The sequence below is a fragment of the Pollachius pollachius genome (genome assembly GCF_949987615.1).
Source record: "Pollachius pollachius genome assembly, chromosome: 6".
Classification (NCBI taxonomy): Eukaryota; Metazoa; Chordata; class Actinopteri; order Gadiformes; family Gadidae; genus Pollachius; species Pollachius pollachius.
Window position 1 is genome coordinate 16,693,561 of NC_136939.1, and position 27,787 is coordinate 16,721,347.

The following is a 27,787-nucleotide window of genomic DNA, read 5'->3' on the forward strand; positions in this document are numbered from 1 at the left end:
AGGCAATATTTGATTCTTAATCTCAGTTATTTGGATATGAAAAATATATAATATCACATCTTTAACAGATATTGGAGACGTTATTGATTTTCCTAAATGAATTAAAAGAGGCCAACTTTCCAAAGCGTATTTTAATCAGGCAATATCCTGAACGCCTATGATGTCAAGCATACGCTAGAACCAGAACTGTTGACCACCACAGCGTTTGAAGGGCTCATGTTTACCTTTGGCATTAACAGTGTGTCCTGGAGGGTTTCTAGGCTGGGGAGCCTCCTACCAACGATATCAAGACATTCTAACATGGTGAGAGAGAACTCGGGTTACCGTGCGTTAGTAGCGTCCAACTCTTATCTGTTGCAGTGGCGCATACTACAACACATGTCCATATTTCATTGCGTAAACCTAGGCCCATAGCTCGACGGTTATGAACGACTATGATTTACCTTTGTTGAGGTAAATACGTTACCGGCGCATTACTGTATACCTACCGTATGTTAAATTGAACCATGAACCAGAAGGACTTAGACGACATCTTCTTAATGTGACACTGCCCCCCTGCGGACATCTGGTAAAATGTTATGGCATTCTGCTGCACGCACCCTGGATGTATTATAAGAACACACATATAGCATGAAAGTAGCATGCCTGCTTCAACCTCCTACAATAACAACGTGAACATATGGTGAAGAAATAAATTTATATTGAAGTCTAAATAAAAAAAGCATCTTCTAATATTATCATTGTAGTCAAATGTGTAGTTTAACACATACAATTTAGACCGAACTGTTCCAAGGTAAAACAATGTGAGTCAATAGTATAGTATCGTAATAATATGTTATGGTCATTATAATTACTACTGCCTGTTGTCACCACCATGTTATAACCATTGTAAGACAGTTGTTCGTAATAATTGCATTTATTCATGCATTCTCGTACTGTGTCGCCAGGCCTCGGAGTCCCACTGGCTCACGCCAGCAGACCGAGAGCAGTCGGTGATGGAGCTGAGAGCGACCGGCTGGGCGGAGGTGGAGACCCGGGACGCCATCTACAAAGAGCTCCGATTCAAGAGCTTCAACCAGGTGTGTGTGTGTGTGTGTGTGTGTGTGTGTGTGTGTGTGTGTGTGTGTGTGTGTGTGTGTGTGTGTGTGTGTGTGTGTGTGTGTGTGTGTGTTTGTGTGTGTGTGTGTTCTATCCTTTAGATACTGCATCCACCACTGTTCACATAAACAAAATACACCTGCACCAGTTTGTTTTTACAAGCTGCTAAAATTCCATTTGATTATTTTATTTTAGTCTGGTTTAATTCATTTGATCTGCAAACGTACTCACTTTTATAAAAGGCAGTCAAGGAAATCAAATTGCCCGTACTTTAATTTGAAAATTTAAGAGCAACAAGCTTAACACAGGCAACATTTCCTTGGTAATGTATGTCATAGTATTTGTATAACATGTATTTATTAATGTATTCCCGTTTGTAGCTACTATTAAAGTAATTGAAGTTTGTTCTGGATATCTCTCTTGAGCCTCAAAGCGGGGAGAGTCTGGTTCTGTGAGACGAAGCAACCCGTTCACATGGAGCTAGTAAGCAGCGTGCTCAGGGCTCTGCGTGGACTGCACCTTCCCAAGGCTGCTTAGCGGCCCCTCTAGTTGTTTTAGACCCCAACAAACTCTGTTTTTACACTTTCCCTCTGTTTGAAGAGGTGGGCGGCGCTGCGACGGGCTCCATGTGGTCCTCCGGCTCCAGGCCCTCTCCTCTTACCCACCGTGTCAGGCCCTATTAGGCTGAGGAATGCCAGGCCCCCAGTTGGCAGCAATTGGGGTTTCGATCAAAATGATTTCTTTTGCAAACAATCAAATTGGTTAAAATGTTTCATCTGGTTCACAGAAACCACTAACCACCTCATCATTAGGGTCGGCTTTTTTATGTGTATTTGCCACTCTCCTTTACCCTGTCCCCTGCTTCTCTTTGTTTCTCTCTCTCTCCGTCGCTGTGTACTTGTCAATGCCGTTCTTTTTTCTGATCTTGTGGCCCAATGTGGGGCTCACGTTGCAGCGTTCATTCTTACTGCTCATGTCTGTGTGTCTGTCTGTGTGTGTGTCTGTCTTTCTGGCTGTCTCTCTATATTAGATTTTTCTTGTGTGCACACACATTTGTTTTTAAGCTGTATAGCAAATTTTTAATCCATTCCTTTCATATTTGGATTTAAATGCCCTTACTAGAGTGAACCCATTAGCAGTGGCCTGCTGGTTTTAGTACTTATCAGCGATTGGCTTTGGAGAGATTTTATCTTAATTCCGTAATTGGACTAATTTGGGTTTTGTTTAGGGGTGCATTCTCAATTGTGACCTGCAGGGGGTGGAAGCACTGCACTCATGGACGGCAAAAGGCCACAGTGGAATATTATTTATATATATCAAAAAAAAAAGTTTTACAGTCTATGGCACAGCTACACAAGGGCCCCATCAGTTAAAGATGCCAGTGGGCCAAAAGGAGAACATGATAGTTTCATACACATTTTTTTAGTTTACTTCATTTCTTTGAGCACTGCAAGTGGAAAGTGTTGTGATGTTGTAATGTTGTAACATCCAACACAGTAATTGATCCTAGGCAGTGCGGGCACACACTGTGTCCCTGTCTGAGCCGTCCGGGAGCACCATGGTTCCTCATCAACAACGAGGATACTTAATCGGGTTTGAAGGGTTCAATCCCTTCTCTGGAGCCCCTTTGGTCCATCAGAATTCTGGCAATCACATGTGCAAGCGAGCCTGCTGTACAGTCTATTTCCTCTGTTTCTAATGCTTTGATTTCTATTTTATTTGCTTTCACCTCTCCATCTCTCGGTGTTGGAGTCATAGAAACAATAATAGGGGAGTAAAAAAAAAAGTTGATGTTTCGGTTATTAGGATGCCGACCATCTGCTTCACGTTTCGCAGAGAGGAGCACAAATTCTCGTGTGGCACGAAGCGGTGAGACTAAAGATGGTGTGTGCTGCTCAGAGGTTAGCTGCTCGCTGCACCACTACAGCTTTTGCAACGATTGCTGAGCTTGATGACTCAATGACTCTCCCCCACACCATTAAGACTTCCAATGTTAGCCCCCGGCAAATATATACCACAATGGACTCCTGAGTGTCAAGCCATCCTCCCCCACGGTTCATCTCCGCTTAACGTAACATTTAAACAAAGTTTTCAACCACCCGTTACCCAGTTGACTTCATAAGAGGCACAGGCGCAAGATATTAACCAGAAGTCAAGTTCAAATCAAACTTACAAATAGCAGTCACTCGGCCAGATCTGGTCAGAGGGTAGCCTCTTGGGAAAGGTTATATAACCGTTTCTTGAGTGGGACTCCACATGTAACTGTCATGGACCATGTCAGATGCCTTTGTCTCCCAGTCACCTGTCACTGATCTACTTAAATAGGGGCCACGTTTGATCATTCAGACGTTGCCCCTCTTCTGAACGTACACTACGGCCTATATCTGGGTGAATGCTGTAAATCAACATCATACGGCTGTCTGCATGGCCGGGATTTAGATGAATGACGTTGTCCCGTTCAATAAACGTCCATAGTCGGAATTGTGCAAATGATGATAATGAAGATAATAACTCCTACCCTCGTGTTTAAGATGAAAGAGTACAAATAGAAGTGTTTGTTATTAGAAATGGTGCTGCTTGTGTGGGACATCATGCCTTGAACTGGATTGGAACCACGGTCTGTCGTGCTGGGGGGTTTAAAGCGCCCCGGGGGCCCGCCGCAGGGAGCACGGTGTGAACGCTGCTCTCTTAGAGACGCGGCTTTCGGATCAAATCGGGCTTGTATTCTACGCTTTTTTCTTCCAAGACTTTCACACCGTTGTAAAACAAAATAAACATAATAAACACTGAATTAATTAAAACAATCTTTAAAAAAGTTTCAAATCAAATGGCATGTGACGTCAGTTTGGATGTCTGCGTATTATTGGATGCATTACTTAAACTATCTTTATATTTTAGTTCTTTACTTAAGTCACCAAATAATGGTCAATGATGTAATACCCCGCCCTTTCCCCCAGGGGGACAAGCTTTATAACTGCTCTGTTTACATATAACCCACCTTCCCTGGTGTACCTAAGGTCTATTGGTCTAGGCTCACACCCTCACTCCCTCCCTGTTGAACATGTTGTCATGCCTCCCCTTCCTCGTTCAGCAGACACAGCCTGGCTCTCGAGCCATGCTCGTTCTCTCTCGTTATATGCTGGGCCCTGCTTTTGTTAGACACGTTGTTTTACAAGTAAAAACTGAGCCCCTGGATAAACTAACCTCTTAAAGGCCATCTTTGTTTCCCCATATGCACACAGGCACACCAATACACACATCTGCACACAGATACTAGGACTTGCACGTGCGCGCACACACACACACACACACACACACACACACACACACACACAAACACACACACACACACACTGTCGGCACTTACAGAATTACACGCTACTACTGTGCTTGTCGGAGCTCAAAAGACATCCAGACACTTGCATGCCAAGGACTTCCATGCATGCATGTTAATGTACACACACACACACACACACACACACACACACAGACACACACACACACACAGACAAATACACACCTTATCCCATCGGCAGAGTGCGCAGTTAATCGGATCAGCGGTGTTTGGTTCCTAGCCGTCCTCTGACTGGGCCGTTCCCTGAGAACCCCGGTTGTCCCACCAATGACGTGCTCCCGGGCCGCCGCCGAGGGCTAGCCAGCCAGGACGGCTGCTCACACAATCTGGGAGATGTCAAAGCCTCTCCTTTTTAACTCCCCCAGTGTCTTGTTAAGCCCCTAGTGTGTCCCCCTGCAGTGGTTTGCTGGTGGCGGTGGCATGTCCTCATCGTCATTGTCAACAAGGTGCCTGTAAGACTGCAAGGTCCTCCCCGCACCTCCGTCTGAGCCAAACCTTCAGGGTTCTTTGACTCAGTTATTACAGAACCAGCTAATGAATGAATTCATTGCACTTATAAAGGACCTGTGCGGTAGCCAAAGCCCCGCGTCCCCAATCAGTCGAGACCGAGAACAACACACCACGGGTGGTCTCCGTCAACGACACGAGTCGGGGTCTGAGCATCAAAGTGAACCGTTTGGGCTTGTTTTTCACCTCGGATCCAAGTTGGAAATGTAAACGGGGGAAGATGTGAGCCAGCGAGCCAGCGAGAAGGCATGCGTGCATTGCAAACACGCAATGGTGACACCCTCCGTCAGCTCCATGGAATAAGTGAGCAGCAGCCCCCCTCGGTGAGATCCAGCCATGTGATCTCGGGCCTCCAGTTACATGTTGGCTTGCTCTGTGGCGGGTAGAAGGGTTGTGGGTTGTTGGGGGTGGAGGGGTGTTTTGGGGGTGAGTGTGTGTCTGTGTGTGGGGGGGGGATTCATCAGCCAGCTGGAGACATCTGGAGTGCCGCCTTGGCAGCACGAGCGATATGAAATGTAAGAGGTGTGGACGCCATCATCATCACCATCATCATCACCATCATCATCACCCTCCTGATTGCCACCACAGTGGGATTCGGGCCGTCTTGCCTTTCAGTGCAGACAGCAGCCAGCCGCTTTGCTCGCGATGACGGCTCTCGCAGGATAACTCGCTGGCGAGCGAGCTGCGGTGGGCGCCCGGTGGGGGAAGTGTGTGCGAGTGCACGGATGCAGGTGCATCTCCTGACTGATGCTGTGTGTTTCTTTTGTGTGGCTGTGCGTGCGCATGCTAGCGCAATTTATTATTGTATATGTGAAGGGATTCAGTTGCACGTGCGTGTGTGCGTGTGTGCGTGTGGTGCGTGTGCGGTTGGTGTGAATGCGTGCGCGTGTAGGGCATGCGTGCATACGTATGGCGTGCGTGCGTCTGTGCGTACGTGTGTGTGTGTGCGTGTGATGGCGTGCGTGGATGCGTACGGCGTGTGTGCGGTTGGTGTGAATGCGTGCGTGTGTATGGCGTGCATGCCGTGCGTGCGTGCCAGAGGCTAGTCCGGGTAGACACAATCTGCATGCACTTAGCTCTGGCAAGGCGGAGTAGGCGTCTGTAAGCCCCCGGCCTGCGCGGCGGTGGAAAGGCGATCTGTAAATAACACACACATGTATTTCAGACCAAGGCCTGGGCTCCAGCCCTGCGCCACAAGCAGAGAGAGACGTCTAAATAGTCCCGTCCAAAGTTATATGACAATCATTCCATAATAGCAGAAAATGGCCCCTGTGAAAGCAGCGTGTGTGGGGCGGGGGGGTGCGGGGGGCGTATCAGTGGTCTCCAGGCGGGTGTTTGTGATTATTTGAGATGGGGCTCTGTGAAACGTCAAGTCAAATTAACCCACTTTGACAGCTAAAGCAGCTCGGGCCAGTCAGGCAGGATGGTAAGGCTGACATGGCACAAAGTGGGCCGGCCGAGGGTAGCTGACTGACTGGTTGTCTGGTTGTCTGGTTGGCTCTGCATTTATTTGACTGTTTGTCTCTTTTTCCGGTTTGGCATTGATTTGACAGGCTGTTGTGCTGATTGGGTGTCGAGCTGACTTGCTCTTTCGCTGGCTGGACATTTAGCAGACAAGTTGGTTTCCTGGCTGACTGAGTTGTTGACAGACTTTTTGAGACTCTTGAGTTTATAACTGGGGATTGTTGGTTTGCTGGCTGTATACCTGAAGAGGCTGGCTGGCTGTTTACCTGATGAGGCTGGCTGACTGGGTGAATAAAGCAGGCTTGTCTGACCTGTGGCCTGGGAGGTGTGAGCCTCACAATACAGGCGTGTAAACAAAGAGGCTTGATAAGAGTCCTTGACCCCTGCTGACTTCAGGCTCGCTTTATTTCCTCCGATGTCCCAAGTGGAGGGCAGCTGACCTGCAGGCGACACCCTCATCCAGGCAGGACTTTGACCCGGGTTCACTCCCGGAAACAGGGGTTTAAAAAGCTTTCAAATCAGAACCCAATGCTTGGTTACACATGCATAGACCTCCGCCTTTTGGGTGGGGGAACGGTGTTTGGGTCGGCGTGTCTTTATGAGCGTGGTGCGCGCGGAACGTCGCTAAAACTCCCGTTTGTCGAGCGGTTAATTTATGGAACCATCTAAATAACGAAAACATTTGTTTTTGCTATAAATGTATTCATTAATTAGTTCCTTATTGGTTTTCTGTATTTATATATGTTTAATATACATTTTGTTAGTGTGTGTGTGTGTGTGTGTGTGTGTGTGTGTGTGTGTGTGTGTGTGTGTGTGTGTGTGTGTGTGTGTGTGTGTGTGTGTGTGTAGGCTGAACCGTGTGTCTTGTGTTTCACATTCCATTCCCGTCCAGTTTACACTCCGTGCGTCGCTCCGTTTAAACATCTCCCGGCCGTCCCGGACGGCTCGGGGAGAGCTTCTATAAACGGAAGGTGAATGTGATGCTTCGTGTTTTTTCTTTCCGCAAGATTGGACTAATAGCGGACTAATAGTGTAGGCCAAGGCAGTAATGAACTCAACAGTCAAACACAACTGCACATTTTGGCATCAGGTATCCATTTAACCTTCCAATGGAATATAAAATAGTAATATTCCTCATGACATTTTGTAAAGGTAAAGGTAAAGAAACGAATAGAGAATCACAAAGGGTATGAGAAAAATATTGTTCTCTTGAAAGTGACCGAGTACATTCTGAATTTATTCTACATTAATGGCCTACGCTATTTTGTAAAACATGATGGCTTAAACTGTCAATAATGAGACAAATGATCAGCACCTTTCGTTGAGGAACAGTGTTACGTACGCTCCCTTAAACCTAAACCTGTCATTAACGGCACCCATTATCTGGCACGCGCTCAAAAACCTTGCACAAATAAACTGAGAGAGAGAGAGAGAGCGAGAGAGAGCGAGAGAGAGAGCGAGAGTCTAGGCCTACACCTGACATGACAAGCAGCTTATTGCAGCCCTCATTAGAGCCAATGGGAGTTGAGAATAAGCAGGCGGCCGCGGCCCTCAAATTGGTGCCAGTGGAGGTCAAGTTGCAGGAATATGACAATTACTTAAATTGATCAGGTGCTCGTTTCCTTGATAACCAATTTGATCGGAGCCCACGATCGTGTTACACGCGAGGGTTTCCGACCAAACGGGAGGTCCCCAGAAAATTGGTTACAACCATGTAACAACACGCTTAAAGGACGCCATGCAATTTCCTCCTGCAGACTAATTCTGTTGGAGAAAGTTGCAGGAACGGGTTGAGCGCATGGGCAGTGACAGCCTGTAAACAATGGCGGTTCAATTGATTTAATTAAGAAGAGAGGATGTATTCAGAGGCTTAATTGAGATTGCAGTGGGAAATTGCCCTGGAATTAGTCGACCTACTCGCTCGCTGCAGCCTTTCCCCGCGTGCGCATGACGAGGGATTTGAAGCCTCCGTTTTAGATGATTACAATAATGCGCGTGGTGCACGTGGCGCGCGTCGCTAAATCTCACTCTATTTGGTTGATTCGTCAGAAATGTGCTTAATTATTTTTAACTTTTAACATTGAAATGTACCCTTGATGCCTTCCTTATTAGCTCGTTATATTAATATTTTTTATATTAATTTCATTATTGTGTGCGTATTTTATTTAAATGAATTGTGCTTTCTAACAGGCGTTTGGTTTCATGACGAGAGTGGCCCTCCAAGCTGAGAAGATGAACCATCACCCTGAGTGGTTTAACGTCTATAATAAGGTAGGGATGTAGGCTAGTTTAACGTCTACTGTATAATAAGGTAAGGATGTAGGCTAGTTTAACGTCTATAATAAGGTAAGGATGTATGCTAGTTGAACGTCTATAATAAGGTAAGAATGTAGGCTGGTTTAACTTCTATAATAAGTTAAGGATGTAGGCTCGTTTAACGTCTATAATAAGGTAAGAATGTAGGCTGGTTTAACGTCTATAATAAGGTAGGGATGTAGGCTGGTTTAACGTCTATAATAAGGTAGAGATGTAGGCTGGTTTAATTCTATAATAAGGTAAGAATGTAGGCTGGTTTAACGTCTATAATAAGGTAGGGATGTAGGCTGGTTTAACGTCTATAATAAGGTAGAGATGTAGGCTGGTTTAACGTCTATAATAAGGTAGAGATGTAGGCTGGTTTAATTCTATAATAAGTTAAGGATGTAGGCTGGTTTAACGTCTATAATAAGGTAGGGATGTAGGCTGGTTTAACGTCTATAATAAGGTAGGGATGTAGGCTGGTTTAATTCTATAATAAGGTAAGGGTGTAGGCTGGTTGAACGTCTATAATAAGGTAAGGATGTAGGCTAGTTTAACGTCTATAAAAAGGTAGGGGTGTAGGCTGGTTTAACGTCTATAATAAGGTAGGGATGTAGGCTGGTTTAATTCTATAATAAGGTAAGGATGTAGGCTAGTTTAACGTCTATGAAAAGGTAGGGGTGTAGGCTGGTTTAACGTCTATAATAAGGTAAGGATGTAGGCTGGTTTAATGTTTATAATAAGGTAGGGATGTATGCTGGTTTAATTCTATAATAAGGTAAGGATGTAGGCTAGTTTAACGTCTATAAAAAGGTAGGGTGTAGGCTGGTTTAATGTTTATAATAAGGTAGGGATGTATGCTGGTTTAATGTCTATAATAAGGTAAGTATGTAGGCTGATTTAACGTCTATAATAAGGTAAGGATGTAGGCTGGTTTAACGTCTATAATAAGGTAGGGGTGTAGGCTGGTTTAACGTCTATAATAAGGTAAGTATGTAGGCTGGTTTAACTCTATAATAAGGTAAGGATGTAGGCTGGTCCATAAGCTCATCATATTGCAGCTCTATGTAATGTTTATGAATGTGTACTCAGAAATGGAACATGAAATGTTAGCCTATATTATATATCATACATATAATTTATTATTATTTGTACATGTAATTGTAGAGATTAAATAACTTTATGTATTATAATTACACATTGAAAATGAAGGTGCTCTATACGGATTATATTCTAGTTAGTATAGTTACAGAGGCAGACTCTAAAGTCTAAAAAACCACCACACAGACACAGACGCACAGACACACTGACAAACAGAGAAGAAAGACAGACACACAGTCACACTGAGGACAGACACAGACACAAAGAGTACAGACACACTGAGGACACACACAGACACACAGATGCACAGACACACTGAGGACAGACACAGATACACAGACACACTGAGGACAGACACAACACACAGACACACAACACACACAGAGACAGTGAGGACAGAAGGGTCTCTCTGTGTGAAATACGGAGAGAGAAGGAGGATTACAACTGGCGGACCGACCAAAACGTAGCAACTGCTGAAGAGCAGTTGCTTAAACAAGTAATCCCATCATATTGCTTGTGAAAAGCTCTGCAAATATGACCCCCCCCCCCCGGACACACACACACACACACACACACACACACACACACACACACACACACACACACACACACACACACACACACACACACACATACACATACATACACATACATTCACACACAACCCACATGTTAGCATGCATGGCGCGGACATGGACCCAACTCAGACTCGAACACAGTTCCCACCTCAGCAGTGAAACGTCGGCAGATCGGAAACCCAGCCGACATCCACAAGGCAGTCGCCTCTGTGCTGCCGAGGGGTGCGGTAGGGCTTCTGCTGCTGGAAGAATGTTCTGCCTAATCCTTCATTAACACGCTGAATGAGGAGGGTGCTGGCCCTCTCTCTGGCTCGCTCTCTCGCTCTCTCTCTCGCTCTCTCCTGCTTTCTCTGACACCCCACGTCTCTCTCTTGCCAGGGTCTCTAAATGAGCTGAAGAGCTCCTCTCCTGTGGGGCTTGGTTCGTTCTTTCTGTTCTGTGTTGTTGTTCTTTGCTACTTTGTATTCTAACTCTGCTGTACTTGCCTTGAACGGAATGCATATTAGGCACAGCTTCTATATGTGATACATGTACATATGAATAAAGATAGTCCTGTTTGCGTTTCCCAGGGAAGTTTAGCTGTATATCTCCTAATCAGCAGCAGCCTAGAGCTCTTCAAAAGGTCAAACTGAACCGACGACGGGAGACGGCAACAATAAACAGACCATTTAAATGAAGATTTTAGAATAAAACGGGAGATTGGGTTTTCAATACAATGTGATGCTGCGAGAGAGATATTACTTCTAGAAATATTACGAAGCAACTACAGTATTGCGATGAGTGAACGATTCAAAGGCTACTGAATGATTCAAGTTCAATGGTTTGGTGATAAAAGATGCACGATTCAAGTTGCAGATATAAATTGTGGATAAGCAGTAGCTTTTATGTATAGCTACAAAAAGAAGTACAAGCTCCTCTGATTATAATTTGCTTCCAACGTTGGGTCTCAATGTTCTCCTGCAGGTCCAGATCACGCTGACGACCCATGACTGTGGAGGGCTTTCTAAACGCGATATCAAAATGGCCAAGTTTATTGACAAAACCTGTATAAATTAATAAAGTTGCAATTTGTATTAAATGATTATCTTATTAGTAATTGATAAACCTGCACTATATATCTTTATCACTGAAGACCTTTATCTTAACAAAACCAGTTGATTTAGAGAAACAAATGTCCCTGGGTTGCTGGGTTTAATCTTCAGACACCTAGAAGTTCATTGTTTTGAATAAAATAACTTGATTGCAGTTAAAAATATGAATTGTGCAGGTTTTGAAAAAAAATTGGGTCTTTTTGTAAGATTCTGCTATATGATTTATTCAATAAAAATATTTGAAATATTTTCATTGCATTTGTTGAGTACTGTTTTTGTTATGGAATTAAAAAATCAATACTTTCTGCAATTAAATTTCCATTGTCTCACTAAATATGATGGGTTTCTGCTTATTGTGATGAAAGAACAACATTTTCGGGCAAAAAAAAATGGAAAAGAATGACTAGACTTGGAGATATCGTTGTTTTATAAATAATGATTTATAATCCTTTTCATTAGTAATTTGTCCTAACATAAAACACACATGAACATAAAAAACATTGGGTTATAAATTGGACTTAGATATCAGAGATAGATATCAGCGTTCAAATATAAGGATAAGGATCCGGTCAATAAGAAGGTGGGGTTGGGAAAGCAAGGCATTCTGGGAACTTCGTCCAGACAAGTTCCTTCTATTTGCACCGGTGACATTGCTTTTTATTATGCGTTCGTCATACTCGGCATTCTCTAATGTTTAATTTAAAATGTGTAATTAGAACAAAGTATTAACGACGATGCTGCGATGCATATGAAGCTCCTGATGTTGACTGGTTCAGAAGTTAAGACCTAGCTCCAAAGTGATTCAGCAGACCTCTTGTCTTCCTTCTGACAACTTTGGATCAAACCCAGCAGAGACGGGGTCAGAGAGAGGGAGGTGGTTCGTCAGATTTACGGTCTGGTCCAGGGGGGAGACAGATGTGGCTGTAGCAGTTTTTATGAAACTGATGCATGAGGTGAAACTCTGTGATAATATTTACATATTGGACACTTCAATTAAATTAAAACAAATGCTTGTTGGGGATAACAAAACACATTTGTTCGTAATAGTGTGTGATCCTGCCCCATTGTATATCTGGTATAAAACTGAGCAGTTTTCTAGAATATATTTTTACCAAGCGCTACTAGGTTTGGTGGCGGGATAGCTCCTGAAATACAGCAGAATGGAAAGATCAAGGAGAAATGTGGAGATGAGCAGCAGCCTTCACTTTCAGGGAACATGTGAAACACACAGTCATACGAAGCATAGAAGCTAATGTTGATATATGTCAGAGAACATGGAGGATCCTTGAACCTTTGACCCCCTTATCTATCCGTCTTTCTGGGAACGTCATGAACCAAATGAGACAGTTGTTGGATCTGTTCTCTATTAGATAGTACTCAGACAAGCCCTGGGTCTTTCTTCTCAAACATTTAACCCAAGGCTGGGATTTAGAACTAGATAATTCCTCTCTATAGTTCAGCTTGTGAGTGTCTGTCTTAATGTTGGCCTGTCTGTCACATGCTTCACTGATGTCCTGTCTACATGGACTATGTGTCCGGACGCCTTCGCCGTGACCATGTCTCCCTGTGGCACTGCCTATAGAAAGATAATTACAAACTACAATCAACCAACTGACTGGCCTGAGGCTTATGCAATGCTGTTTGGACCATTATGTTTTGATCAGACAGGACCACCACCTCTTCGTCCCGACCGTCCTCTGCCTGCCGTGATGTCTTGGTGTACACAGTTCCTGAATGAGAGCCAGCAGGGCCCGGCCAGATGTGTACCCTTCCTGGAGGTAATTGGGCTCAGCTGATGACCAGAGGTTGCAGACAAAATGTGCCCTGCCCTCCTGTTAAGCTACAGCACTCTGTGGACCCTGGCTCCCTAATCTGTTTCCAACTCTACCTGCCATATCTGCATCGCAGGCATTCCACGCCTGGCCCATGAGTAGTAGGGGGGGGGGGGTGGAGGAGAGAGAGAGAGAGAGGGAGAGAGAGAGAGAGAGAGAGAGAGAGAGAGAGAGAGAGAGAGAGAGAGAGAGAGGGAGAGAGAGAGAGAGAGAGGCAGGAGCGAGAGCAATAAATGAGGACATGTTGAATAGGAAACGTGAGTGCTTGGGGGGGGCATCTCCAAGATAAACCAGGAGCAAATGGTGGAGAGGAAGAGAGTGGAGAATGGATGAGGGGAGAGACAGGCGAGACAGAGGGCAGCTGGGGGAGTTCACAATGGCTTTCCCCTTTATATATGTGTGTGTGTGTATATATATATATATATATATATATATATATATATATATATATATATACACCTTGAGATGGAACAATAATAACTCTCCTGCCGCTTCTGAGAGTGACAGAAGGGGAACGAGAGAGATTGAGAGAGAGAAACACACACACACACACACACACACACACACACACACACACACACACACACACACACACACACACAGTACAAGGACAGGCGTTCATTTCAGAGACAAGAGAAAGGCATGTAGGGGGAGATGCAGTCTTTCTGTTTGAGTTTTTTCCCTCCTCTGTGACTGCTGAGTGTGCGTGATAGCCGGCGATATTTCTCCTGTAGCGTGCTAACAGTAGTTCCACTCCCCTCGCGTGCAGGAGAGAAACACTTGATACCAGCTGATGATAGTAAATACAAGATAAGAAGGTCAAAGAAGTCAGTGCGTTATGATGAGTGTGTGTGTGTGTGTGTGTGTGTGTGGGGGTGGGTGTGTGTGTGTGTGTGTGTGTGTGTGTGTGTGTGTGTGTGTGTGTGTGTGTGTGTGATTGTGTGCGTTTAGGCCAGGGTGTATTCAGTGGTAATATGCAGTATGTACTGATGAATGTTGGATCTAGATAATAATAATAATCTATAATATGAGTATAATTAATGCAGACTCACTGTTTTGATGGGCATGAATAATCAATGAATAGTGAAATTCCTGGGTAGCCCCGCCCATTCTTCCGGTGAATTGAGTTCGCCCTGCACAAGGGTCTGGAGAAGAGCAATACATTTCTTTCTGCTTCCGATACGTTTTTGCGGGAGCCAATCACCAGGCTGGCCATTCCCCTTGGCGCGCTATTGGCTGGTTTAACACAATGACGACAGGGAAGCGACGGCAAGCAGCCAATCGCGTACAGAGTCAGTTGAACTAGGCCCGTTGATCACGCCTCTTGGGCTGAAGAAAATGACAGCAGCTTCCCAAGACCAACGTGCAATCTACGATTGGCGTGGTCTGGTAGTAGCCAGGCTAAGTGAAATGCTGATTAAGTACAACATAATCAATTACAATTACAATTAGGGCATTTAGCAGACCTCAACTCAGGTAGAGAATAATTATTGGTCAACTATACCCTCTTAAATCATGAAAAATAAGACCAATTATTAGATATTCAGAATAATAGTCATTTTGGTTAATTCTAACCGTGGTTATTTCCGGAATGTATGTTCAATTATATTTTCATCATGTAAAAACAGTGATTTCTACAATTAGGGCATTAAGCAGACGCTTTTATCCAAAGCGATTTACATCAGTTAATACAATCATTGACCCACCGACGGCAGAGTCAACCAAGCATAAACCAGTTCGTCAGGAGCAGTTAGGGTTAAGTGTCTTGCTCAGGGACACATCAACACTCAGCTAGGAGGAGCTGAGGATCGCACCAGCAACCTTCCAGTTACAAGACAACTGCTTTACCTCCTGAGCCAAGCCGACCCTGATAACACAGACTACAGAAGCCTAAAAGGTTAACAAACCTCATTCTAATTATTATTTGTATGTCCTTCTATAAGTAAACCATGCAGGGCATTTAAATAGGTTTATAAAATTAAAGCATATTGATGTATATGGAGGTTTTCAGAAGTCTAACATAGAACAAGGAGTATTAAAGTCAAATACCAGTAATAAGAAGGCTTTTTTCTTCATGCTTTCTTTCCACCAGGATTTTCTCTGCGTAATCATATGTGGTTTCCTGCAGGGTCCAGGAGATCCAGCGAGAGCACACCATGTTTTAGGTAGCACAGCAAGAAGGTCCTTGGTTCAAATCCCCTGCATAGGGAGTTAGCATAATCTTCTCAGGGTCAGGCATTTTAGGTCTTCCTCCTAGCTTGCCCAAATACATGCAGGTTAGTTAGATAGTAGCAGGTAGCATTGTAGTTAGTGGAATGTAGCATGTTAGAGATAGTAGCAAGCAAGTAGCGTCTTAAGGTTAGTGGCAAGTAGCATGTTAGGGATAGTAGCAAGTAGCATGTTAGGCTAAGAAGCAAGTAGCATGTTAGGGGTAGCAGCGGGTAGCATGTTAGGGTAAGTAGAAAGCAGTATGTTAGGGTCAGTAGCAAGTAGCATGTTATGGTTGGTAGCTAGTACCATGTAGGGCTAGTAGCAAGTAGCATTTTTTGGTTAATAGCAAACAGCATGTTAGGGGTATTAGCAGGTAGCATGTAAGGGTAAATAGAAAAGTAGCATGTAGGGTAAGTAGCAAGAAGCATGCTAAGGGTAGTAGCAAGTAGCATTCTTCAGGACCCATAGCAAGTAGCATGTTAGGGTTAGTACTAAGTAGCATGTAGTGTTAGTAGCAAGAGGCATGTTATGGTCAGTAGCAAGTAGCATGTAAGGGTCAGTACTAAGTAGCATGTTGGGTAAGCAGCAAGAGTCATGCTATGGTCAGTAGCAAGCTGCTGATAAAAAAGTGCAGTGTCTAGTCGAGGCTGATGAGGTCACCATTACTGTACATTTACTTTTAAAGCAAATCCCTTCCCATCTTATCGCTCATTCGATAAGGACCCTTCATCGAAAGAGGCTTAAGGATTTAAATATTCTACACTATCAAAAAACAGATAATAAACATTTGCTAGAAATAGCTTTTTGGACAGATAGGAAAAAAGAGAGGGTTTAAATAAAGTGGGAGGAGATTTGTTAATACACCTAACTGGTAGTTTGGAACTACATCATCAAACCGGTTAGTTTGGTTAGTATTTGATTAAATATTCGCCAAAATGCAAATCTCCATAAACCGTATTAATGCATAAGTCGTAGTACGTAGTCGGAGTACATGCTACGGTAGGTTTAAATATTACATATGAAAGAAGTCGCCTTCTATATTAAAATAAGTATGACATGCAATGCTACAGTAGACCGTTGCCGGTACTGTACTCCTTGACCATACAATCCTTTGGTACTTCTGAAAGTGCCCTGATGCTAGATTCAACATGGCCGCTAATCCTAAAATGACCGTTTTCTCAGGACGTGTATACATCATTACAGTAATTTATACTGTTGAATTCGGGCCTGCATCAGCATGCACGAAGTGGTCAAACAAGTGCTCATTGGGCTACTCACAATCCACCATCAGCAGCTAGCTGCAGTAACTAGGCTACCGTCACTAGGATACCATAACCAGGCTACCTTAATCAGGCTACCGTAACCAGGCTACTTCAAAACCATAACATTTGCAGTTGTCTTCACATGAATTATTTTGGTCATCCATTATACTGTATGATTAAAAACATTGTAAATTTCTTAATCTTATTCTTGAACCTCTCCAAGGTTTTACTAACAGCCAGGAAGAGGAGCATCACTCTTGCTATCACGGAATTCAAGAAAAAGACTAAATATTTGCTTTGGACTAAAGGGCAACCTTTTTAGGAGGTGAGAACTTGTATACTATGCATATTAGGAGCAGCAATAGATAAGACAGGATTTAAGAGACCTTCTGCCATCTTGGGTATCACTTTAAAACTAGCCCTGCATATGCAGTCAGTGAATAACGGTTGCATATTATAGTGGTAAAGTTATAACCCAATTCTAGTTTTTATGTTTATTAATACAGGGTCTTGCCAAAACAAGAGGTGTTTGTCTCACCCAAACACCCACGCACACACACACACACACACACACACACACACACACACACACACACACACACACACACACACACACACACACACACACACACACACACATGCACACACACACACACACACACACACACATACACACAAACACACACAGACACAAACACACCCACACACACACATATGCAAACACACACACACACACACTGACACACACACACACACACACACACATAGCTGCCCTACATGCCAGGAGGCATAGTGGGCAGTAAGTAACACACACACACACACACACACACACACACACACACACATACACACAAACACACACAGACACAAGCACACACACACACACATATGCAAACACACACACACACACACACACACACACACACTGACATACACGTGTACACACACACACACACACACACACACACACATTTTTTGGGATATAGGTTATAGATTAATCTATCAGTTATTATAATATAAATAATAATCGATATAAATAATATTATAATTTCTAATATTACTATTACTATTATTATTATTATAAATATTGTGATTATTACTTTTTTACATTATGTTTTCTAAAGCTTAGCATATGAATATACGTATACAAATTCCAAATGCTTTGCCAATGGTGCAATCCCATAGTGTTATTCATTATAAAACATTCATTAACATAAAAATATGTCTACCTATTAGTAGCTTTTTCAAATATATCCCTTCATGGTTCATAGGCTGGGCGGCATTTTCTTTTAGATTATATTTTTCGATTGTCCAAATGAATTGATGTAGGCCTACAATGAAACAGATATCAACACAACCTTTCCAAGATAAATATACAAATTAGATAATTAAATATATCAATGTGAATGAGGATATGGGCTGTCCGTTCTCCACTCTTGGAAGGTCTGGATCATTTCTCTCTTACGCCAATTGCTTATTGCGGATAAATGTTGCTGATTTGTCTCGCGAGACGACACCAGCAGGTTGAAAGTCTGTTTTAACTCAAGATGGGAAAGTTTGGCAGTTTGGCACATTTTTCCGTAATATGTCCTACTCTTCTTCTGTCTGGGTCTTAGCTATTCAAGCTTTTATTGAGATTGTGTTTATTCATTAATAATGTTTAAATGAATAACATGAGTTTTTCTGTGAATTATAGTGTTATATGTGTCTGTGGGATTGCGTGTGCGTTCGTGTGAGAGTTTTGATTCGGGCTTGAACCCAACCTGGTACGTTGGGTTCCACTTATAACGTACCCAGAGTGGTCTTTGTCTAATTAGTTTAGACAGAGCTGTTGATTAACTAGATCGATGCTTTTTCGCTATATCATATTTTTTAGGCCTCTATACACAAGTTATTATTATTATCTATTCTGTTAACCACTTCTGTTAACCCCCCCCCATCCCCCACGCCCCCGGTCAGGGAGACCTGTTGAAACAACAGCCTGTATAGCAGTAGGCTACGAGGTTTTTACCAGTAGGCCTACAGCATATGAGCTATTTAGCAGTACAGTATCTGAAATATTCACCAGTACAGTGAGCTGTTCACCAGTACAGTATATGAGCTGTTTAGCAGTACATATAAGCTGTGGATCAAAAGGCGCAGTAGCTGATGGCCTTTTGATCTGCTTCTTAACTGATTAGCAGTGCAGGGCAGCCTCACTAGATATGGGATTGCTTTCACGACAAGTGCGATACTGTTATAACAAAACGGTAAATAAATAGAAGGCTTGAATTATAATTTTTCATATGGTCTAAATTGTATAAAATTGTTGCTTATAGGCCTATACAATAACAACATAAATGGCTCGCTATTTTAGCCAATTTAGGTGCGTGCTGGTACTGAGACCCCGATTATCTCTCTAATTTATGGAATTGTATTGGCCAAGCGAAATTGTAACCTAATTTATGTTAACGGTCTCTAATTGATATTAACCTTCCCTAATTCATATGAACCGTCCCTTATTGATATGAACCGTCTCTAATTGATATGAACCTTCCCTAATTTATATTAACCGTCCCTAATTTATATGAACCGTCTCTAATTGAGATGAACCGCCTCTAATAACACTTTGTGGATGGATCATGGATCAGGATGGATCAAACCCGAATGGGGTTGAATCGCCGTTCCGTCGGTAGGCAAGCATGCAAATAACAAACAATATTGTCTTAGTCTATGATATTAAATACGTAGTCCCAGAGATAATCTAAACTTTACGCGGTTAGATTTAGCCCGAGGCTTCTGCTTCTTTACAGAAAGTCGCGTGAATAAGGTATATCAGGCCTCTATAAAGTCAACCAATGTTCATGATCATATACGAAACGGGCCTGATTAGAAAATACTGAGAAAATATGCTTCAAAATAAACCCATATTTTTTTAGTTTATTCAAACAAACATAACCATAAACACGCGGAGACTTTGCATCACCTTTGGAGGCTAAATAGTATAGACTAAAGAACTTACTTCTGCAAGTTTTACATTATTAACAATTTGTACAAAAACACGTTGCACTCAATTTAAACATGCGTGGTTTTTCTATTTCAATAAACAAGTAAAACGAAATTTCTTCAGCGAAAACAACAACAACAACAACAACAACTAGGCATTAAACATGAACGTCTTGAACGGGACGCAAAGGATTAAAACGGGCCCCTGGCACCCCTGCATAGAAGATCGGCAGGCCTAAAACACATAAAGCGGTATAATAAGAGTCATTTCACTATGTACAATATAGAGCTTTCTTCTTTGACCGGGTCCAGATTGGTGTTGTGTTTGTGTTAAACTTTAAAGTTTTCTCTTCCTAATCCGAGTGATGGGCCACAACATGTTCACATGGCGGCGCGTCTCCAAAGCGCGCAATCAAATATTAGCACAGACATCCCTTTGTCTGATTTTTAGTTATGCCACGTATATACAATGTAACACGTCTTCATCACTTAAAAAAAAAATGGGCATTTAAATTGCTGTGCAAGTTACTGGTAAACACATACAACCCGCATAATCCATTTTGAAAAATTTAGGATTGCAACTAATCCAGTTTAGCTGAATTTTTTTTCCCAATCCAAAAGTAGGCTTACGTCGTGTCCGCTCATCGTGGGGTTTTCACCGGGCCTGTTGACCCGTCAACTGTTGTATTGACAGGCGTTCAGACTAGAGCCCGGGCTTTGTAACCCGCTGTATCCGAAGGTCGGATGCTGCTTGGATTTCAGTCTCAGGGTCGCCAGGCTGGAGTTACACGTGTCTCTGTACACACTGTACGGGGACCCGGGGGGCCCATACGGGCACGCCGACGAGGACATGGCCGTGTTGATCGTGGACGTGCCGATGCCATTGAGATTGCTGATGTTGTTCAGGCCGGCGGTGGGCATCCCCGGGACCCCCGAGTGGCCCATGCCGGAAGCCATCGTCATGGATGAGATGGAGTTGGGCGCTGAGAACATGGACTGCGTGGTCAGGGGGCTCATGGAGTTGAAAAAGGTGAAGTTCTTGGTGGACAGGGGCGCCGGGGTGAGCCCCTTATTGGTCCAGTTGTTGTAGGTGTAGGCCGGGTACATGTCGTCGTAGGGCTGCATGAGACCGCTGAACTGCGGCAGGTAACTGTTTTTGCACAGGTCCATCTGCTGGTTGCGCTCCCGCTTGCGCCATTTCGCTCTTCGGTTTTTAAACCAAACCTGAGGATAAATAGATAAAGACAAAGTTTAACGGAGAGAATCAGAATAGACAAAACAAATCGATGGATTTTTTCGTCGCTTGTATCATTGTTTCTCACGGCCGAATTATATTACGATTTTAGGTATTATAAAATATTGCCAATGCCGTCGATTATGTGTAGCGTGAAAATAGGCCTATTTCGAACAACAGAAAAAAAATACAGAAAGAATACATTTGTATTTTTTTATTCCAGCTACAGGCTATTGTGCATTCTTTTTTGATGCCAGGTAATTAGGGGAAAAAAATTGAAATCGCATTTTTGGAAGGATTTCATGTAAAGCGTTTTACAAACTAATTATTTTGCAATTGTCGAATAAAAAATCGTACTAAGACTCAAACTAAGACTTTTATAAAGATCTGCTTCGCACTGTTTTTCATAAAGAACAATAATGCAGTCAAATCGTAGCTGAAACCAATCCAGACTCACTGCATATTATTGTTCTTAATCATAGTAAACCAGTTTGACTCAAAGAGGAATTTCACACCCTATTGCAGCTTAATAAGCGAGGGTTGTTGTAAATTAGGCATTTACTTAGAAAAAAATTCTCCTTCATTTATTAATTAATTATGTCTTATTTCAACATGAACTGAAACGCATGTTATATGATCTCTGGGAAATAAAGAATTAGGCTTATTGTTAATTGGTTATAGGAAATATACCACTGTAATTGACCACTGTAATATAGGCCTACCACTGTAATATACAACTGTAATATACCATGGTAATATACCACTGTTTTTTACCAGTGTAAAATACCACTGAGTTGTACTGACAAGAAACTAAGAGTTTCCGTCATGTTCAGAAGTAGCTTTAAGTAGGCCAGCAGCAACAGTTTTTTATGTCTTGTTTATTTAAACTAGAAAAATGAATAGTTGAAGGGAAACCATCCTTCATTAGTAGATAGGGTACGCAGTGTCACAACACGACCCCAGACCCCTTATAACACGAGTTTTATTGCTTTATCACCTTTTGGTCTCAAGCCCCGAGGTCACAGTCTATTCACGACCATTGCAATAATAAATTTAATTAAACAATTTAAGTTTAAATTAATGCCGATATAATCTCATTGTGCTGATGAAGAATAGCGCAATCAATTTGACCAATTAATCCCCCAATTAAATCTCGTTATTCTCAATCAATTCCAAGGGACATACATTAGTGGACCTGTTCACTTCTGCTCTCTTCTGCTCTCTTTGATGTGATAAGTAAAAAAGTAATTAATTTCGATAAATCTATTGATTTAAATATGAATATATGAAAGGTATGAATGTGTTTTAGGAGCCTTACCCGGACCCGGGCCTCGGTGAGGTTGGTCCACACGGCGATCTCCTCCCGGGTGCTCATGTCCGGGTAGCGGTTCCTCTGGAAGGTGGCCTCCAGCTCCTGCAGCTGCTGGCTCGTGAAGTGCGTCCGCTGCCGCCGCTGCTTCTTCTTCTTTGGGTCGTCGGTGGTCCCGTCGTCGCTGCGGTGCTCCACGATCCTCTCTTTCTCTGTCGAGGCGTTAGGAAAAGAGGAACGCATGAAAACAAAGATGAGGAACAAGTTGGACAGAAATGATCGGTTTATATATATATATATATATATATATATATATATATATATATATATATAGGCCTATGTCCAGGCCGACTAAACGTATGAAGGGTCAGGAGACCTTAAGGGAAAATAATCCGACCTAAAATAAGGCCTTCAGGTCCCTCTCCTCGTTTTAGAATAAGCATGCCATTCTCAGATCTGATAGTTGTTTCGCTCTAATTAAACGAAGGCCTTCTAAGCTAAACCCAGCATACTCATACACTGCTGTTATGTCATTTGAAACATTTCAGACATTCCTTTCGTCTCAATATCCTCAACCATATAAAACAAAAGCTTATATTTTTGCGTTTGCCAAAATCTTTATATAGCCACAGGTTACATACAACCAGCCCGTGATAATCCAATAAATAGCATGAGCTGTCTGTCCATACAGACTAACACACATCCAGCTGTCTGTCCATCCAGACCGTAACCCATCCAGCTGTCTCCCCATTCAGACCGTAACCTATCCAGCTCTCAGTCCGTCCAGACAATAACCCATGCAGGCCCTATGTGTGACAAACAGCCTAAGATCACGGCCGATGCGTAGGCATCTTGCAGAATAAAAACGGCCCTCCGTATTTCCCTGGAAAGGCAGATGAATGAAAGGTTCTCCTCAGATCAACATCTAGGTCTTCTCTAGATGTTTACTCATCAGCTGACAGAAAACAACAACTCCTTCCGCTCTGGTTGACAGACCCGGGTACTCTGCCAAGTTACTTCACGTACGCACAAATCCAACATTTGCATAAGTGGGTCATTAAGTGGGCTATGAAGTGGGTCTGAGGGTCCCTGGGACCCGGGGGTCGGACTGCCACGTGCAGCCCAATGCTCACGGTCTCATTTAGGTGCCACTCTCGAGCTACACTTTTTAAACCCGGGGAACCCTCTCTTCTGACACAGGAAAGATACCAACACCCGCATGAATACAGAGGAATCTGAGAGAGGGGGACGGTGAAGCTCCGATGCGACTCAGGTACCTGCTGCCAGCTCGGTGTCTGACGACTCGCTGCTGGAGTTCTCTAAAATCGCCCGCGCGCTGCTCGAACCTCTCGGCGGCATTAGAAAGGTGGAGGCCGCGTCGCGCGCCGGCGGGGGTCTCGCGGCCTCGGCGATTCTGTCCAAATTCATTCCACCTTGAGGGAAATGGTGCGCATAAAAAAGGAAAGGGAGTGTGTCAGGCTTCGCGTAGCGGCGACGCTGTGGTAATGCAAAGGGCTGGCGAGTGTGAGCCGATGCATGAGCAAAAATAAAAGAGGTCGGTGGTTCTCGACAAGAATGTAACGTCCTCGGAAAAGAAGAACAGCCCCTCTGGTTGGAGAAGGGAGGCCCGTATGCTCCTAGTGTCCGCTCAGAGAAATATGAACAGTGTGAACAAAGCTGCTCTCACTCTCTCTCCTAGAGAGAAGACACGCCCCTCCGGTTGGGTTCACCTCCCTGACATGAGAGCAGGACCCGCCCACCAAGGGGGTTCGGGAGTCGGGAGGAGAAAAGCGCAATTTGGGGGCGCGGCGAATGGTGCCTCACGGGAGCGTGCAAGGTAGCGTTGGACTCGCGTTTAAGAGGAAAGCGAGGGGTCACTTCTCCGTGGAGGGGGTCACTTCTCGGTGCGGGGGGGAGGTCACTTCTCCGTGCAGGTATGTTCAACATTGGTTCCGTGCAGTGCAACGCAGCGGCCAGCTGCGCTTCTATAAACACGGGTACACAATGTGTGTGTCTCGGATGGGTCTGCTGAACTGAATAAACATTTGCCATTCAGGCGCTGTTTCTTTTTCCATCACTGCGCATGATATTAGCGCTATTATGGCTATTTGTATGAATGAAAGGCATTGTAAATGCTCACTCCATGGTTTTCTCCGACGTCGGCCCACAGTATTAGGATATATATATATATATATATATATATATATATATATATAAGGATGTATATACATGTATTATTATTATTATTATTATTATTATTATTATTATTATTTAATTACTATTGTTATTATTTCACGAATAATGATGCCAGACATTTCTAAGGAATACAGACGACTGCCATCTAATATATTGTATTATGTTATCTATGAGTGTTTTGAATGGAATTCCTGCTGCTAACAAGTTTGGACTGAACTCATTCATCCTCGCGTTGTTGAATTTTGGTTGAATAACCAAATCAGATTAGTCTTCTGTGACGGATAAGCCATTTAATTGATGGCTTATGCTATGACATACATTGATGCTGTTATACATTATAGTTTAATTGATATATCTGATACCTTTCATTGGTCTAGATAGGTACAATACTTTAGATAAACGAATGCGCTGAGGGTGACGTCAGCCGCTATCATCGTCATTGGGGCGCTTTGCTCTAACCATGAAGATAGTTCTTCATGTTTCAAAATCTTTCTTCTTAAATTCCCCATGTGAGCTTTGTTCAAACACAAGAAAAAAGCCTGAAACCCAGCGTCTCCTTGTAAAGAAATAGCTGTACGTTATTTTTAAAACATATTTATACTATTAACAGGCTCAGCCTATTATTAGTTTTCGTTGTTGAAATTATTTAAATTAGAATGATCGAACATTCCCGTGCTACTGTTATACGGATTCCCGTACTACTATACATAAATGGGGCTGTATTTACACGGGGTGCTGTTATAAACCTGAAGCATGTGTAGACCTGCTCGGCCACAGTAACGCGCCTCGGACCCGGGCCTTTGTGCCGTCTGACTTAAGCCGGTCACAGGCGCCAGTGTTCAGTAATCTTTGTATGACGGGGACTTTTGACAGGAGACCCCGTCCGACCGGAAAGCTCCCCGAAGGCCCTTTCCGAACACATTCTGTGCTGCCTCTAAGCAATTATTTGCTTGCCCCTTTTCCTCAGAGCGATTCCTCTCCCAGCGATCGGAGAACCTTGTAGTGTGCCATCTCTGAACATGTATGTTCTTGAGGGAACCGAGCGCGTTCACAGGCGCCAGATAAATATTATAAAATAGCATAACCTTCAAGGAAATTTCTTCCTCTAATTCCGTATAAAGAGATCTAACGATACCGGCTTAATTATGGCATAATTAAGTTCGACTAGCCTAGGGTTTAGTTAACACTGACACGCAACAAGAAAACCCTGATGCTGGAGCTTTCTCCGAGTTTGGCGCAGAGGAATTCATTACACCACCACTTCTCAATCTGGATGGCTACCTGAGTAACTCCACGACTCCACAGCGCCAGCCTCGCTTTATGGGGACATGTATGAGGGCTAATGAGTAAACTGAAGGACACGGTCCTAAGGGGTCACCGAGTGTGGTCAGCAGGTGGAGGACCTGACCCGCCCAAGCTGATGGTGCTGCTGGGCGGAAGACAGACCGGTGAAGGGTCGCTGTTTGGGAGTAGGCCTACTTGGTGAATCATTCAAGGCCGTGTCAACACGATGGGGTCAACAAAATGTTTGGCTTCAAAAGTTGAGTTTGTTGTAGTTACACTTACAACTCGAGGCTGATTCGCGGTTTGGTGTATATTGTAGCAGGCCTCGTAATGAAGCTGAAGGACGAGGTGTCCTTTGCTTAAACATGGGCCTGCATGTCATACTGCAATCGAGGGGCCACAGGTTTCACGTGTGACGGATGATCCAAAAGCCTTTTCATCCGGCAGGATGGGTGAAAGGCCAGTGGCAACACAAACACTTATTTAAACCTGAAAATAAACTCCTCGGCCTTATTTTGCTATAAAGGAAACACACACAGACAAGTGCAGCCCTGTCGTGTTTTCCCACTGACACCCACGGTGGCCAATTGAACCTCAAAGCCTTTAGAAAGCCACAAAAACATCGAAAATTAAAGCTGGTCTGCACATAGGCCTCCAAAGAAACGAAAGACGTGGGCATATAGATGTAAGTGGATATGTGGTAACTGGAGAAGGACAGGGATAATAGCATTATTGCCTTGGTGATAGTTGTTCCTTTGCTGCTCTATAGTGTACTTGGTCAATGGCCCGCAATGCTCAGTTTAAAAATGAACAACTAAGAAACAACAACATCCAAAAAACAATTTCCCCTTAAACAATTAACACGGATCCAGAATTGCAATCAAATGGGCTGGCAATACAATTAATACAGAGGTACACGTTGGACAATTTTTTCACTGGCACTGGTATATGAATAAAAACACAAGTCATACAGGCTGCCTTCAAATGATCCCCAACCACAAACGTAGGCCCTTAGAAACTAGTTTGAACCGTTTCATATCTCCCGATGATAAAACACGGTTTGAGGACTACATGAATTCCCATCAACCTTTTAGGGCTTTAATTTGAACCTCAATGTTATAACCTTCACCATCAAGCTTTCAGTCTTAGAAGAAAGCGCTTAAAAAAAGAGCGAAACAAATTCGTTCATGTGGATTGTAGGCCTAATTATTTAAGGTTCAGTTCCTTTAAGTCTACAGATTCAAATACTTTTATTTTAATTTATCTTTACTTTCATAGGCATCACTATGAATTGCAACAATGGCCTTATCGCATGTACACTTGAATGCACATGAGGGCTGCAATACTTTGGAAATATGTTATGCCGAAAAAAGTATAAGAAAAGTTATCCGTTTCCTTAAACCCAGTCATTCAAAATGTTGAAAATATCTAATGGAAACACAAACAATTGGTGGTTGCCATCTTATAGTCTATTGTTAATTTATTGAAATAAATAACGCATTCATTGAACTTTATTGACTAAATACAATTAGTTTCCTTTAGTCATGTGGCACATTTACAAATTATATTATTGTAACACACAGTCTTTGATGCAGGCTAAATGTTCGGGCAGTAATACACAATCAATACATTAAAAATGCCTACCTGGGTCTCCGCAAGAGACTGCATTCTTCGTCAGATTCAGTTCCATTCCAGTTGACTATGAATAAAATGAAACAATCTGCATTAGAAAACATTTGTAATATTTGAACACACAATGGTTTGCGTGAGGTAAAAAGCCTATTCAGGTGAGTGTTGACTTCTGATCAGTATAGCCCGATCCATCAATAACCTCGATTGATTCATTGACAGAGCCTTCCAAATGGTTTCCTCATTCTTACGGATATGATCTTTTAACCCCCAGCCTGTGAGCCTCCTTCCCCGTCAGTATAAACCATGTCAGCAGTGTATATTTGGCCATGCATAATGCAGACTACACACAT

At 43.1% G+C, this 27,787-nt stretch overlaps 2 protein-coding genes across 3 annotated transcripts; one reads left to right on the forward strand and one right to left on the reverse strand.

Moving 5' to 3' along the window:
* Positions 1-172: 172 nt before the first annotated feature.
* On the forward strand, positions 173-11,609 carry LOC307077387 (pterin-4-alpha-carbinolamine dehydratase 2). Its single transcript, XM_079738799.1, has 4 exons — positions 173-303; positions 948-1,079; positions 8,615-8,695; positions 11,365-11,609. The coding sequence occupies exons 1-4, from the start codon at positions 217-219 to the stop codon at positions 11,455-11,457; spliced, it is 393 nt and encodes a 130-aa protein (XP_079594925.1). The 5' UTR covers positions 173-216; the 3' UTR covers positions 11,458-11,609.
* Positions 11,610-20,457: 8,848 nt separating this feature from the next.
* Positions 20,458-27,495, reverse strand: pitx1 (paired-like homeodomain 1; the record flags this gene model as incomplete). Of its 2 annotated transcripts, XM_079737720.1 has the most annotated exons (4): positions 20,458-21,006; positions 22,335-22,537; positions 23,603-23,758; positions 27,450-27,495. In XM_079737720.1, 4 exons carry the CDS (start codon positions 27,493-27,495, stop codon positions 20,458-20,460), a joined length of 954 nt encoding a protein of 317 aa, XP_079593846.1. The 2 variants fall into 2 exon arrangements, with proteins under 2 accessions (XP_079593846.1, XP_079593847.1); XM_079737721.1 differs by lacking the exon at positions 23,603-23,758.
* Between the last annotated feature and the right edge of the window lie 292 nt (positions 27,496-27,787).